The sequence below is a fragment of the Ranitomeya variabilis genome, chromosome 5 (assembly GCF_051348905.1).
Source record: "Ranitomeya variabilis isolate aRanVar5 chromosome 5, aRanVar5.hap1, whole genome shotgun sequence".
Lineage (NCBI taxonomy): Eukaryota > Metazoa > Chordata > Amphibia > Anura > Dendrobatidae > Ranitomeya > Ranitomeya variabilis.
Genome location: NC_135236.1, coordinates 87,340,779 through 87,356,854, shown reverse-complemented (window position 1 = coordinate 87,356,854; position 16,076 = coordinate 87,340,779). Strand labels below are relative to the sequence as shown.

At 48.4% G+C, this 16,076-nt stretch overlaps 1 protein-coding gene across 4 annotated transcripts in view; it reads left to right on the top strand.

The window, feature by feature from the left end:
* The first annotated feature begins 3 nt into the window (after positions 1 to 3).
* Positions 4 to 16,076, top strand: part of LOC143775027 (zinc metalloproteinase-disintegrin-like 4a) — a 118,726-nt gene continuing 102,653 nt past the window's right edge. For 3 of the 4 annotated variants that reach the window (XM_077262844.1, XM_077262846.1, XM_077262843.1), the window contains exons 1-4: positions 7,365 to 7,450; positions 12,124 to 12,188; positions 13,801 to 13,883; positions 14,540 to 14,616. In XM_077262844.1, coding sequence (XP_077118959.1) covers positions 12,152 to 12,188; positions 13,801 to 13,883; positions 14,540 to 14,616 — 197 coding nt within the window. In that variant the 5' untranslated portion in view covers positions 7,365 to 7,450; positions 12,124 to 12,151. Of the gene's footprint in view, positions 121 to 7,364; positions 7,451 to 12,123; positions 12,189 to 13,800; positions 13,884 to 14,539; positions 14,617 to 16,076 lie in introns of those variants that run through there. The other variant, XM_077262845.1, reaches the window with a different exon arrangement.

Here is a 16,076-nt window from a genome sequence, read left to right as displayed (position 1 = left end):
CCGCCTCACAGTGAGAGGGACGGAGTAATGCCGCAGCGTGTCTCTACCTGCGCTGTGCGGCTTCTCTGCGGCTTATTGTAACCTGCAGTTAGCAGCTGGAGGTCCCGTTCACTTTCCATAGTAAATAGCAACAGCTTGTACCTCATACATGTTCACATCAAAAAAATATTTACAAATTAAAACTGCATCAAAAACTACATTCTTGGCACCGCTGCGTCCATAATGAAAGCAATTGTTTGTATTTATCACAATCCCTTCAGAAAGTGTCACCAATCTTTTAATTATCTGTTCCAAAACGGAAAATAAAAATTATACCACGTCCCAACCCCCCCCCCCCCCAAAAAAAAATAAATAAATAAATAAAATAAAATAAACGCAGCCATGAAAAAAAGTGAATAGTTACGACTCTTGGAATGCAAAGATAAAAATAACAATGCCTGGTCTGTAAAGGGGTTTCCATTATCAGGAGAGTGGACCCCAAACAATGTGACAAACCTAAAATAACAGCGGGTACTCACCCTCCCCCGGTCCGGCACAGGTTTCCTGCCAGCGCTCGTGCCGGCTCCTGTGTTTTTGGCTGCAGCGATTGACGTGAACTGTCAGGCTGCCATCACACTAGCAGTATTTGGTCAGTATTTTACCTCAGTATTTGTAAGCCAAAACCAGGAGTGAAACAATTAGAGGAAAAGTATAATAGAAACACGTCACCACTTCTGTATTTATCACCCACTCCTGGTCTTGGCTTACAAATACTGAGGGAAAATACTGACCAAATACTGATAGTGTGACGGCAGCCTCAATCTGATGTCACCTCTGCAGCCAAAACACAGAGACTCCAGGAATGGCGGAGAGCCGATGCTGGACCCGGGGAGGGTGAGGACACACTGTGTTTGTTAATGTAGGTATTTTAGAGCGTTTGTGGTCCATTATACGGCTAATGGAAAAGAACTCTAAGGCTGGGGTCGCACTTGTGAGTGCTTCAATACCCGGCACTGCCGCCGGCATTCGGACCGGAGCGTTCAGCTGCATAGAAATACATGGAGCCGCACACTCTGGTCCCGAGGTCCGGGTATTGAGGCCAGAGACTCGCACAAGTTTCTCGCATTGCGCACACAAGTGTGATCCCGGCCTTGGGGCTAAGTTCACACTGGGCATATTTGCAGTGTTTTTTTTTTTAATGCGTTTTTTAATGCAATTTTTCAGCTGTGTTTTACAGTACCAGCAAAGTCTATGAGATTTCAGAGATCTCCTGCACACAGCTAGGTTTTCTTGTCATCAGGATTTTGTGCTTTTCTTGGTTTGTTGCACAATGGAGGATGTCGCTTCTTTCAGCGTTCTTTCAATTTTCACCCATTGACATGAATGGGTGGTGAAAAAACGCACCAAAAACACAGGTTTTGCTGCGTTTTTTGTGCCAACACCTGATTCTATAGAAAAGGACACTAAACTTTATCATCATGCACAAGAAACAAATCTAGCATGCCAAAACCAAGGCAAAAAAAACAAGGAAAACGTTTTTTTTCTGCAGCCTCTTTCCTCTCAAGAGATCAGGTTTTGCTGCAGAAAAAAACCTGCTGAAAAAAGCCTAGTGTGAACTTAGCCTTAAAGGGATTTTCCAGAACTATTTTTATTTTTTTTTATTATGGGTCTAACCAACAAGCGGGTAGTTGCTAACAGGCAGCTATCTGCCTGCTGAACCCGGCGCTGGCCCAGAATGGTCACTGACAGCTCCTGCCGGAGATTCAGCTGCTCCATGTTAGCAGAGCAGCTCTTCTTCTTCCGAGCTGCTCTGTCAATGGGGCGTCACTGCCGATGCCATGGTAACGTGACATTGGCGGAAGCCGCTAAATCGCTGGCAGGAGCCGTCTGTGACCACTCTGCGCCAGCAGAGATCTGCTTTGAGCAGAACAGGCAGACAGGTAGCAACTACCTGCCTGTTAGTTCTGAGGCCTGTATTAAAAAAGAAATAAACAACTCCCGGGTAATAATTTTAACCCCTTAAGGAACAGGTCTATTTCCGTTTTTGCGTTTCCATTTTTTGCTCCCCTTCTTCCCAGAGACATAACTTTTTTACTTTTTGGTCAAAATGGCCATATGAGGGCTTGTTTTTTGCGGGGCGAGCTGTACTGTTGAACGACACCATTGGTTTTACCATGTTGTGTAGTCAAAAACGGGAAAAAAAAATTAAAGTAAAAAAGTGCGATCCCACACTTGTTTTTTGTGTAGCTCTTTTACTAGGTTCACTAAATGCTAAAACTGACCTGCCCATTATGATTCTCCAGGTCATTATGAGTTCATAGACACCAAACATGTCTAGGTTCTTTTTTATCTAAGTGATGAAAAAAAATTCTAAACTTTGTGGAAAAAATAAATAAATTTTGCCAGTTTCCGATACCTGTAGCGTCTCCATTTTTCGTGATCTCGGGTTGGGTGAAGGCTTATGTTTTGCGTGCCGAGCTGACATTTCTAATGATACCACATTGATGCAGATACGTTCTTTTGATCGGCCGTTATTGCATTTTAATGCAATGTCGCGGCGACCAAAAAAAGTAATTCTGGCGTTTTGACTTTTTTTCTCGCTACGCCGTTTAGCGATCAGGTTAATCCTTTTTTTTTATTGATAGATCGGGCGATTCTGAATGTGGCAATACCAAATATGTGTAGGTTTAATTTTTTTTTCATTGTTTTAGTTTGAATGGGGCGAAACGGGGGTGATTTGAACTTTTTTTTATTTTTATTTTTTAATATTTTTAAAAACTTTTTTTTAAACTTTTGGCATTCTTCAATAGTTTCCATGAGAGACTAGAAGCTGCCATAACCCGATCGGTTCTGCTACATACAGGTGATGATCAGATCACCTGTATGTAGCAGAATTACTTGCTATGAGTGCGTTCCCCATGTATACACACCACCCCTACTTTCCGTCCATTGGGGTTGTCCCCGGCAACAAGGGACCCATGGACCAGAGTCACTAAGCTTGCCGAGTCCAAGAAAGCCTCAGTTTTGTATCCGTTTACGAGTACCTGGCACAGTTGGGGTTTGCTGCCAGCAGTGCCTGTTGATGCAGTGCAGACGGCCTAGACGTATGAGTCGCCTGTCTGTTCCGTGGGGTACTCGGTACCGGTTTCTGTCTTAAAGGGGATGTCACAGCGGCTGTGACCCAGTCCGTAGCCCAGGGCGCCTAATAAAAGGGAATGTCTTTAAAGGGGTATTGTGAATAAAGTCTATTGTTGATGACACCACCTGTGGTGTTCAGTCAGTGGGGACCAACGCTGCTTAAAGGGGTCCTCTGGGGTGATGGTATGCAGCCATGATGGTAACACTTACCACAGGTGAAGCGGGGTCCCCAGGGCTTCCCAGGTGTAATGCACCGTTGGTGTGGTGGATGGTGCAGTAAAGAACGAGGACAAAGGTTTGCAGTCTTTACCTGGTTTACTGAAGCTTCAGACAACCACAGTCCAGGGCACCAGATCACAGGTACAGGCAGGGTCTGGCTGGCTTGGAAGCGAATCCAGAGTCTCCCTCACCAGGTGGAGATGAAAGCCTTCCTCAAAGCGCGGTGGTGTTGTAGTCCCTTACTGCCTATGGCTTCTGATAAGGTCCTAACAGTTCTTCTCTGTCCCTCATATAGGTTAGGACACAAACCCATATGACAGGTGAACTGGGCCTTTTTACAGGGTCTCTAGGATGACCCGGGCCCTATAATTATCACTGTGTCTCCTGGGTGTAATGCAGACAGGTAACTTGCAGTTCAGCTGTCCTGCCGGTTTCAGCTATGTCCCTTAGAGTCCGACACGGCCTCGGTCGTCCGGCTACCGGAATCTGCGCTAGCCAGGGAGGTAGCCAAATCACTGCTCTGCACCCCTGGTGTCACTTTCCTGTGCCTTCTCTCTCCTGCTCTCTTTCCACAAGTTGTTCTTTCCTTCTCAGTTTCCTCTTTCCGCCAGGAGCTGCAGACATCCACGTCTGCTCAGCTATTCTCCTATTGTACCAGCTCCGCCTCAGCTGATGTTCCACGACAAGCTCCCTTCTGGCAATCTCTCTATCTGGGGGCTGTAGTACCTCAGACTACAGGGCCCCTTCAGACCTTCTGACACTCTATGTCTGTCTGCTCTCTCCTCTGTCTCTCTAACAGGAACTGCCTGAATTCAACTCCTTCCCTCCAAACCAGAAAGTATTTATAGGGGAGTTCACCCTAAACCAGGTTTAGAGCTCCCCGTTTTAGCCTGGATTGTGAAGGTGTTGTATGTAAGATTTACCTGGTGAAAGATATCCTTCATCGCTCCCAAGTGAGACATACCTCTCCCCAAGGAGAAAGCAATGCCACTGTGACGACCAGGACCCTGGGGTGTCACACGTACATAGACATTTGGCGAGTATACCCACAGTCCATGGGTTCAGCTGTTAGGAAGTAGTTAGCAGCCACATGTCTGGGCCCTTGGCACCGCCAACACTTAATAGCTGTGACATGACTAGACCTTGGGGCCGATTTAGGGGAACTGGGTCTCTTGTCACTCTCACTCTGGGTTACCCTCTCAGTACGGGCTCGGTCCTGGATGGCCCCAGGAGAAGGTCGTGGACCTTTCCTAGGCTCAGGGGCTGGTGGGGCCCAACGTGATAACCGTAGTGGAGCAGAGTCCCGTATAAAGTCCTGAGTGGCCGTATGCTGCTCAATCAGGCTGACCACCTGGTCTAGGGTGCCGGGATCCCCTTGGCCCACCCAACGCTGAATAGCGACTGGCAGAGTTCTCACTAGCCGATCGATCACCACTCTCTCCACCATCTTGTAAGGGGTTAAGGTCTCAGGCTGAAGCCATTTTTTACCAGCTGTAACAAGTCATATGCCTGAGACCTGGCGGGACGAGTCTCCGCAAAGGACCATTGGAACACCCGTTGGGCCCGCAAATATGTATTAACCCCCAATCAGGTAAAGAGCTCACCTCTAAGTTCCTCATAGTCCAGGGCATCATTCAGACTGAGGTCCAAGTAGGCCTTCTGGGCATCTCCCATCAGGAAGGGGGCCACCACTTCAGCCCACTAGGTCATAGTCAAGCTCTCCCGCTCTGCTGTATGCTCTAACACAGTGAGGAAAGCCTCCAAATTGTCCTCAGGACACATCTTCCTCAGCGCTGACCAAACTTTGTACCCGGCCTCAGAACAGATCGGGGTCACTGGTGAGGGTGCCTCTCGCATAGCCGCAACCTGCTGCAGAATCATCTCATTAGTCTTTTGCTGCTGCTGATACAACAGCTGCTGCCCCTGAAACTGCAGCTGCTGCTGCTCCTGCTGCCGTTGCTGCTGCTCCTGCTTGCCATTGCTGAGTGAGAACCAGCTGCTTTAAAAGCTCCTTCATCTTGTCGGCAGGCTTGGGCTGTAGCGTTGCAGACCTGATTACTGATATGCAGTACGCTTTGGGGTATGCCTCAGTTCACACTGCCTGCATTCTCCAGCACACGGTATCCTCTAGATCACAGCAAGGGCGTCACAGCAGTCCGCATACGAAACCGTTTGCCGAGGGCAACTGCACCACCCTACCACGCTGCGGGTTGCCAGGCGTTCGCTGCACTTAGCTCTGTGTTACCGCACACAGGCTGGACGCTGCAGAGCCACCTGCTCTGACACTTGCAAACAAAACACAGACACAATAAAAACCCTCTACTGCTGGGTTTTTACAAGGAATCTGTGGCCATAGGCCACTTTTAAGACCTGGTCAGGAGGAAGCAGACCGCCCCACTACCATGCTGTAGTCCGCTCCAAAAATAAAAGCCCATTGCGGGTATTTTTAAATCTGCCTTGGGCAAGATAGCTTGCCCAAGACCAAAACTTACTTTTATTTTGTATTGCAATCACAGCTATACCTGTGACTTCAATGCACTCCCGCAGCCTCAACACGCTTCGGTGCGCATCCTGGGGGACACATAGAGACCCTCGCATATAATACTTGTCAATGCCTCACACTGTGTAAGTGTCTCCGGTACCTGTGAAAACTGTCACCACACGTACCAAACTTACTGACAGCGTTACAGATGACTATAGCTAGCTTTACATAAGGGCACGTCCCATCATTTTCTATTCTTCATTTATGTTCATGGTGCTGGACATCACTTTTTCCAATCTTCTCAATACTGGTGTCAACCTCCTAGTTACTGGTTTCTGGAGAATTTGATATTATTTAGCGCTACAAAATGAATTAATGAATCTGAAAACGCCATTCTCCACCCACAATGGCCAACATGTGAAAAAACAGGTGGATGCATATAAAATTGACTTTAATAAAGGAGCAAAAAAGAGATTTATAATAATAATAATAATTTTTATTTATATAGTGCCAACATATTCCGCAGCACTTTACAATTAAGCGGGGACAAATGAAAAATAGTTGAAAAACACCAAAAAAACTAAAGAAAAAACAGACCCAGAAGTAATAATTAATTGTCCCCAAAGTGTTTGATTTGAAATGGTGCATGCTTGAGGAGATAGAGGCGAGCAGTAATGGACCCCTTACCGACATGACGTACCGGTACATAATATGCCGGCTCCCTTGCTTTCATGCAGTCTCGCATGCCGAGCCCGCATCTTTCCCAGCAGATGATGGCTGATTTAATCAGACATCATGTGCCTCTAATAGTCGCAGGTTGAGCCCATCAGCACCTGTTATGAGATTGTGGGGCACTGATGGGTTGTTATGACAGATGGGCATCTGCTGAAGACCCCCATGCCAGTCATTGCGATTGCCCTGTGAAAGCCAGTGTTTAGATGGCGTTCATAGAAGACGGTAAATTTAGCTATACACAGCAGCACCAAAGGTGTGAATGGGACCTGATGCAATATTAGGGTTATTAATATCATTAATATAATAACTGCATCTGTGGCATAATTCATGCAAACTCTAGCATTGATTATTATGGAGTCCATCTGGATTGTCAGTTTTTAGAAGGGAAGGAAAGGCGCAGTCTGCAGAACGTTTTCTTCTGTTCTGAAAACCAGCGCATAACAGAGCGCAAATGTACCCCATAATATTCAATGAGGCCCCAATGCTTCCATTTGTATCTCCGACAGATCCAATTTTAAAATTATGTCATATGACCGTTCCTCAAATAGAACTGGCAGACGGAGTGTGAAAATGGCGTATGATGCCACTATCACCGTGTAATCTGCTCTAGCCTAGAATCAATGGCCCAATTCCTGGTAGTCAGCAAGCAATCGGTCACACCATATCCCCCCATCTTGGATTTAATTATTCCTGAATTTAGAGATCGTTTCTTGTTGTCCCACTAGATCCCAGTGGTGCAGGAGGAACAGATCCAGAAATGTCCAGTATGTGATGAGATGATATGACCTGTACAGCCAGCAGGTGGCAGCACCTCCCACAGGGAGACCCGGTCTCTGCCACTGATGCTGCTTCTTGTCAGTCAGGAGTCGCCTGTGAGAGGAGAGGACCCTATAGGAGGTGACTGATACCGGACCCTGTTATGGGGGTCCTGACACTACTATGGGGGGTCCTGGCAATGCTATGGGGACCCTGCCACTACTATGGGGGTCCTGTCACTGTCTGTCTGGGGTCACTGTTATAGGGGGAGATTGTATGAGGGAAGATTTATGGCCATGACTGGTATATGACTCTCGCTGATATTGGGGTCTATGACTGTTAGTTATAGGGGTCTATGGCCGTCACCGTTAGGAAGTTTTGTGGAACAGTCTCCATAGCAACCAATCAGATGTTGACATTTTTTGGAGGTTCAAGAAAATAAAACCAAGAAACTAACAGGTTGCTATGGTAACTGCTCCGCTTTCCTGGCTCCGGGGTTGATAAATGTGCACTAGTGCGGGGTAATTGTGTAGTCTGGATAATGAGGAGGGGGTGACAGACGTGTGTCCTGCCCCCGCTGTATACTGGGGGGGATTATTACTAGTACAGGGTCTCCTGCCCCCGCTGTATACTGGGGGGATTATTACTAGTACAGGGTCTCCTGCCCCCGCTGTATACTGGGGGGATTATTACTAGTACAGGGTCTCACCACCCCGCTGTATACTGGGGGGATTATTACTAGGTCTCACCACCCCGCTGTATACTGGGGGGATTATTACTAGTACAGGGTCTCACCACCCCCGCTGTATACTGGGGGGATTATTACTAGTACAGGGTCTCCTGCCCCCGCTGTATACTGGGGGGATTATTACTAGTACAGGGTCTCACCACCCCCGCTGTATACTGGGGGGATTATTACTAGTACAGGGTCTCACCACCCCCGCTGTATACTGGGGGGATTATTACTAGTACAGGGTCTCACCACCCCCGCTGTATACTGGGGGGATTATTACTAGTACAGGGTCTCACCACCCCCGCTGTATACTGGGGGGATTATTACTAGTACAGGGTCTCCTGCCCCCGCTGTATACTGGGGGGATTATTACTAGTACAGGGTCTCACCACCCCCGCTGTATACTGGGGGGATTATTACTAGTACAGGGTCTCACCACCCCCGCTGTATACTGGGGGGATTATTACTAGTACAGGGTCTCCTGCCCCCGCTGTATACTGGGGGGATTATTACTAGTACAGGGTCTCCTGCCCCCGCTGTATACTGGGGGGATTATTACTAGTACAGGGTCTCACCACCCTTGCTGTATACTGGGGGGATTATTACTAGTACAGGGTCTCCAGCCCCCGCTGTATACTGGGGGGATTATTACTAGTACAGGGTCTCCTGCCCCCGCTGTATACAGGGGGGATTATTACTAGTACAGGGTCTCCTGCCCCCACTGTATACTGGGGGATTATTACTAGTACAGGGTCTCCAGCCCCCGCTGTATACTGGGGGGATTATTACTAGTACAGGGTCTCCTGCCCCCGCTGTATACTGGGGGGATTATTACTAGTACAGGGTCTCCTGCCCCCGCTGTATACTGGGGGGATTATTACTAGTACAGGGTCTCCAGCCCCCGCTGTATACTGGGGGGATTATTACTAGTACAGGGTCTCCTGCCCCCGCTGTATACTGGGGGGGATTATTACTAGTACAGGGTCTCCTGCCCCCGCTGTATACTGGGGGGATTATTACTAGTACAGGGTCTCCTGCCCCCGCTGTATACTGGGGGGATTATTACTAGTACAGGGTCTCCTGCCCCCGCTGTATACTGGGGGGATTATTACTAGTACAGGGTCTCCTGCCCCCGCTGTATACTGGGGGATTATTACTAGTACAGGGTCTCCTGCCCCCGCTGTATACTGGGGGGATTATTACTAGTACAGGGTCTCCAGCCCCCGCTGTATACTGGTGGGATTATTACTAGTACAGGGTCTCCTGCCCCCGCTGTATACTGGGGGGATTATTACTAGTACAGGGTCTCCAGCCCCCGCTGTATACTGGGGGGATTATTACTAGTACAGGGTCTCCTGCCCCCGCTGTATACTGGGGGATTATTACTAGTACAGGGTCTCCTGCCCCCGCTGTATACTGGGGGATTATTACTAGTACAGGGTCTCCTGCCCCCGCTGTATACTGGGGGGATTATTACTATTACAGGGTCTCCAGCCCCCGCTGTATACTGGTGGGATTATTACTAGTACAGGGTCTCCTGCCCCCGCTGTATACTGGGGGATTATTACTAGTACAGGGTCTCCTGCCCCCACTGTATACTGGGGGGATTATTACTAGTACAGGGTCTCCAGCCCCCGCTGTATACTGGTGGGATTATTACTAGTACAGGGTCTCCTGCCCCCGCTGTATACTGGGGGATTATTACTAGTACAGGGTCTCCAGCCCCCGCTGTATACTGGGGGATTATTACTAGTACAGGGTCTCCTGCCCCCGCTGTATACTGGGGGGGATTATTACTAGTACAGGGTCTCACCACCCCCGCTGTATACTGGGGGGATTATTACTAGTACAGGGTCTCACCACCCCCGCTGTATACTGGGGGGGATTATTACTAGTACAGGGTCTCACCACCCCCGCTGTATACTGGGGGGATTATTACTAGTACAGGGTCTCACCACCCCTGCTGTATACTGGGGGGATTATTACTAGTACAGGGTCTCCTGCCCCCGCTGTATACTGGGGGATTATTACTAGTACAGGGTCTCCTGTCCCCGCTGTATACTGGTGGGATTATTACTAGTACAGGGTCTCCTGCCCCCGCTGTATACTGGGGGGATTATTACTAGTACGGGGTCTCCTGTCCCCGCTGTATACTGGTGGGATTATTACTAGTACAGGGTCTCCTGCCCCCGCTGTATACTGGGGGGATTATTACTAGTACAGGGTCTCCTGCCCCCGCTGTATACTGGGGGGGGGATTATTACTAGTACAGGGTCTCCTGCCCCCGCTGTATACTGGGGGGGGGGATTATTACTAGTACAGGGTCTCCTGCCCCCGCTGTATACTGGGGGGATTATTACTAGTACAGGGTCTCACCACCCCGCTGTATACTGGGGGGATTATTACTAGTACAGGGTCTCCAGCCCCCGCTGTATACTGGGGGGATTATTACTAGTACAGGGTCTCCTGCCCCCACTGTATACTGGGGGGATTATTACTAGTACAGGGTCTCCAGCCCCCGCTGTATACTGGGGGGATTATTACTAGTACAGGGTCTCCTGCCCCCGCTGTATACTGGGGGGATTATTACTAGTACAGGGTCTCACCACCCCGCTGTATACTGGGGGGATTATTACTAGTACAGGGTCTCCTGCCCCCGCTGTATACTGGGGGGATTATTACTAGTACAGGGTCTCCTGCCCCCACTGTATACTGGGGGATTATTACTAGTACAGGGTCTCCTGCCCCCGCTGTATACTGGGGGATTATTACTAGTACAGGGTCTCCTGCCCCCGCTGTATACTGGGGGGATTATTACTAGTACAGGGTCTCCTGCCCCCGCTGTATACTGGGGGGATTATTACTAGTACAGGGTCTCCTGCCCCCGCTGTATACTGAGGGGATTATTACTAGTACAGGGTCTCCTGCCCCCGCTGTATACTGGGGGGATTATTACTAGTACAGGGTCTCCTGCCCCCGCTGTATACTGGGGGGATTATTACTAGTACAGGGTCTCCTGCCCCCGCTGTATACTGGGGGGGATTATTACTAGTACAGGGTCTCCTGCCCCCACTGTATACTGGGGGATTATTACTAGTACAGGGTCTCCTGCCCCCGCTGTATACTGGGGGGATTATTACTAGTACAGGGTCTCCTGCCCCCGCTGTATACTGGGGGGATTATTACTAGTACAGGGTCTCCTGCCCCCGCTGTATACTGGGGGGATTATTACTAGTACGGGGTCTCCAGCCCCCGCTGTATACTGGGGGGATTATTACTAGTACAGGGTCTCCTGCCCCCGCTGTATACTGGGGGGATTATTACTAGTACAGGGTCTCACCACCCCCGCTGTATACTGGGGGGATTATTACTAGTACAGGGTCTCACCACCCCCGCTGTATACTGGGGGGATTATTACTAGTACAGGGTCTCACCACCCCCGCTGTATACTGGGGGGATTATTACTAGTACAGGGTCTCACCCCCCCGCTGTATACTGGGGGGATTATTACTAGGTCTCACCACCCCGCTGTATACTGGGGGGATTATTACTAGGTCTCACCACCCCTGCTGTATACTGGGGGGATTATTGCTAGTACAGGGTCCCACCCCCCCGCTGTATACTGGGGGGATTATTACTAGGTCTCACCACCCCACTGTATACTGGGGGGATTATTACTAGGTCTCACCACCCCGCTGTATACTGGGGGGATTATTACTAGGTCTCACCACCCCGCTGTATACTGGGGGGATTATTACTAGGTCTCACCACCCCCGCTGTATACTGGGGGGGATTATTACTAGGTCTCACCACCCCGCTGTATACTGGGGGGATTATTACTAGGTCTCACCACCCCGCTGTATACTGGGGGGATTATTACTAGGTCTCACCACCCCCGCTGTATACTGGGGGGGATTATTACTAGGTCTCACCACCCCCGCTGTATACTGGGGGGGATTATTACTAGGTCTCACCACCCCGCTGTATACTGGGGGGATTATTACTAGGTCTCTCCGCCCATTATTACCTGCTATCAGGCATTATACGTCACTTCTTCTTATCTTCTGCTTCTCTCCTCCAGGATAACGGTGATAAGACGTGTCCGGACCATGCTGAGATGTCTTCTCCTGGTGCTGGTGCTCCTGGGTGAGGACAGTCACCATTTCTGGAGGTTTTCTATGAATGTGGCGTCGTTCTCCCCACGTGTTACTTCTGCAGGATGTGGAACGTGTCTATTACTGCCGTTCTGTAATATATGTGTGGTGGTCCTCACGTCTTGTCTGTATACGTATAGACCCCGGTGTGCTGTATATAGCGCTCATACAGCCGCTGTACGGGAAGTGTAATCCCAGGTGCCGGCCGCTCCCGTCACCCACATCACCTGGTGCTGCAGCCTATGATTTATAGGGTTTATCCGGGATAATAAATCATGGCCGCATCCTCCCTATTACACTTCATTCACTTCCATGGGTCTGAGCCGCAGTACCAGGCACAGCCTATTACCGGTCTGTGGTGCTGGTGTAGGAAGAACGTAGCCATGGTTTTTAGTCAGAGAGTAACCAGACGGCCCCGGCACCAATTGTCTCCCAATAACATAGGATCTGTGATTCTGACAGTAGATATCAGGGTACGGTCAGGCCGCCCCCATACACACCCGGTTATTGAAATCTGCCACTATATGATATGTTTTAGGTCCCCTATATCTTTAACCCCTTAGTGACCGGGCTAAATTTTTGCAATCTGGTCAGTGTCACTTTATGTGGTAATAACTCTGGAACGCTTCAGCAAAACACAGTGATTTTGAGATTGTTTTTTTTCGTGGCCCATTGTAATTTATGATAATGGTAACTTTAGGTCGATGTATTTTGTGTTTATTTACCAAAAAATATCAGAAATTTGACAAAAATGTTAAAAAAGCAGAGCACAGCTGCCGGAATACTCACCGGGACTGTTCATCGCAGAGAGCGGTGAGTATTCATTCCTTTTCAGTAGCACGCACTGTCAGCCGCCTGCTTCCTGCTGCGGCAGGCGGTCATTTCTCTTAAGTATCGGCACATGTGACCGCCGGCCGCAGCAGGAAGCTGAGGACTCTCAATTCTAAATACTTTTCTATCTACTGGCTAACACGGTACCAAGATATATTTCTTTCCTGTATCAAAATAGTAGCTGTAAATCATTCAGCTGAGGCGATGAAAACCAAATCTCCGAACACTAACAAATACTCGGAGACCACCCGAGCATGCTCGAGAAAACCCGAGCAATGAGTATACTCGCTCATCACTAATCAGGACCACACAATCATGATCTCAGGGTGCCGATGGGGATAAAGAGGAAGCCCCCACACTCTGTTAACCATTTACATGATGTAGTCACTATTGACAGCAGCATTTAAGGGGTTAAACAGATATGGACGGTGCAAACACTGATCGTGGCTAATGCAGCAAGTTGACAGCTATAGTGTACAGCTAACAGCTGCTGGATTGTCAGCCGTCGGGGGAAGCTATTCTCTTATATCGCAGGTCAGTTAAAAGACGTATTGGCGGTCATTAAGGGGATAATCTGTGCTCATGGTATATGTTGGCCCTCTGATGACAAAGACCTTTTTCTAATCCAACATCAATGTGACAACTCCATATATGTCCAGATCACAGTTTTCCCCTTAAGCCCAATAGTCCTTGGCACCATCCCAGCTTTGCCCAATGCAGATGTCGGCCCCATTACTTCTACTTGTTAATGTCTTTGTATTTTTCCCTTTTAGTATTTGCTCAGTTACCAGGAGGACAGACATATGAGGTCGTCTTTCCTCGGAGGTTGCACACTGTCTACAAGAGAGACACCCAGGTATCTCCCACTCCATGTGCCCAATAATTATGGTAGAAGCTTCTAATCAAGGGTATCACTGTCATAATGTGACGGCAGTGGAAGTCTAAGGCTCCGTTCACATCTTCATCAGAGCCTCCATCGCAGATACCATCATATTATGCCGTAAAAATGGGGCTGTATGTATTGACATGTTAACAGTCAAAACAATGGTAAAACCGAACTTACCCCATTGTAAGCTAATGTGGTCTGTCAGGCCGGGTGAGGTCCATCATGCAATGGATTCAATAGAGTGTTGTTGCTTCCTTTATAAATGACAGTCATAAAACAGATGTGATCTGAGCCTTATACATACAGACATAAAAACTTACCTTAAGTAACTTGCAAATCCAGTCTGAGTTATAAGAGTAGAGAATTCCTTCCAATAGTTGGAGTGAAGAGTGTATTTGGAGGACTCATCTCTTGTTGATTGAATATAGACCATGTAATACCTGATTTCTCCTGCTGGAGTGCTGCTGCTGAATTGACCTTTTTCTGATTGGTCCTCCAGTAGATTACAATTAATTGCTGTGTCTCCTATTACTGTAGCACCCAGTATTCAGTTCTTAGGGATCTAACCTAATGAACATGAATGCAAAAAGAAATCCTGACTAAAATATTATTTTTTAATTCTTTAGAGCATTTATCCAGACGTTCTCCAATATGAGATCCTCCTGGGTGGGAAACCCACAGTCATTCACATTGAGAAGACAGAGTGAGTGATCACAGTGTGGGTTATGTATATCTCGGATAGTGAGATGACCTATATACTTGTATATACCCCTTATAAAGGACCATTATACTGCAGATTTCCACTGACATCATGATATATACAATGGCATGTAAAAGTTTTGACACCCCTGGTCAAAATTACTGTTATTGTGAACATTTAAGGAAATGGAAGAAGTAATTATCTCTAAAAGGTCTAAAGTTAAAGATGACATTTCCTTAGAATTCTGACACACGTAGACCCATTCAAATGAATGGGTCTATGCACATGTCAGCATGTTTTCATGGACCGTGTGTCTGTGTGCAAAACACGCAGACATGTCCGTTTTCACCCGGACACACAGGCCGCAAAACGTGCCACACGTGCACACGGAGAACAGTGTACATTGTCCTCCGTGTGCACGGACGGCCGCCGGGGAAGTAGCACTACTGTAAGCCACTGTTCCCCTGCGTCTGGTGCTAAACACTGCTTTCATCCATTGTCCCCTGTTCCGCCTGCGAGCAGGGGAGAATGAATGAATGAAAAACCCGATTTGGGGTCCCCCTATGTCCCCCTATGTTTTTAAACCAACCCGGCAAAACTCACAGGTGCGGGATGCTATTCTCTGGCTGGTAAGGGGCCATGAATATGGCCCCCCAGTCTAAAAGCAGCAGCCCGCAGCTGCCCAGAAAAGGTGCATCTGTTGTTTCTGTAATCCAAGCAACGCCCTCGATCTCCTGTAAAAATGTAAAAAAATAAAAATAACAAACCCCAACAATATACCATACCTGTCCGGCGTTCAGTCAGTCCCACACCGTAATCCATATCTGGGGTATATACAGTTTACAATCGGGAGCACTGCTAATGCGACCGGCCCGGCTGTAAACTACTGGGGAATGAATGATACGCAGCGGGTGCAGGCTCAGTAACTAGCGCTGACATCACTGAGTCTGTGCTCGCTAACGGCATGAACTCCTGTGACCTCAGGACTGTGGGAGAATGCAAGTGATGAGGTCACTGTGATAGAGCTTGAACTGCTGTGACCTCATCACTTGCTTTCTCCCATGGTCCTGAGGTCACAGGATTGCATGCCGGCAGCATGCACAGACTCAGTGACGTCAGCGCTAGTTACTGAGCCTGTGCCCGCTGCTTCTCATTCATTCATTCTCCCCTGCTCGCGGCAGAGCAGGGGAGAATGGATGACAGCCGACTTCAGCACCAGCCGCCGGGGAACAGCGCTTACAGTAGCTCTACTTCCCCGGCGGCCGTCCGTGTGGTACTGATGCGGCACACAGACGGCCCACGTGTTCCGCTCGTAGTACATGCACGGACAAATGGACACTGATATCTCCGGTACCGGAAATATCAGGACGTGTGAAACTGGCCTTAGAGGAGGCAGGGTTTTTATAAAGCTATGAAAGTTTCATCACCTGGTCTTTCCTAATGATGATAGTGAACAAGCCATA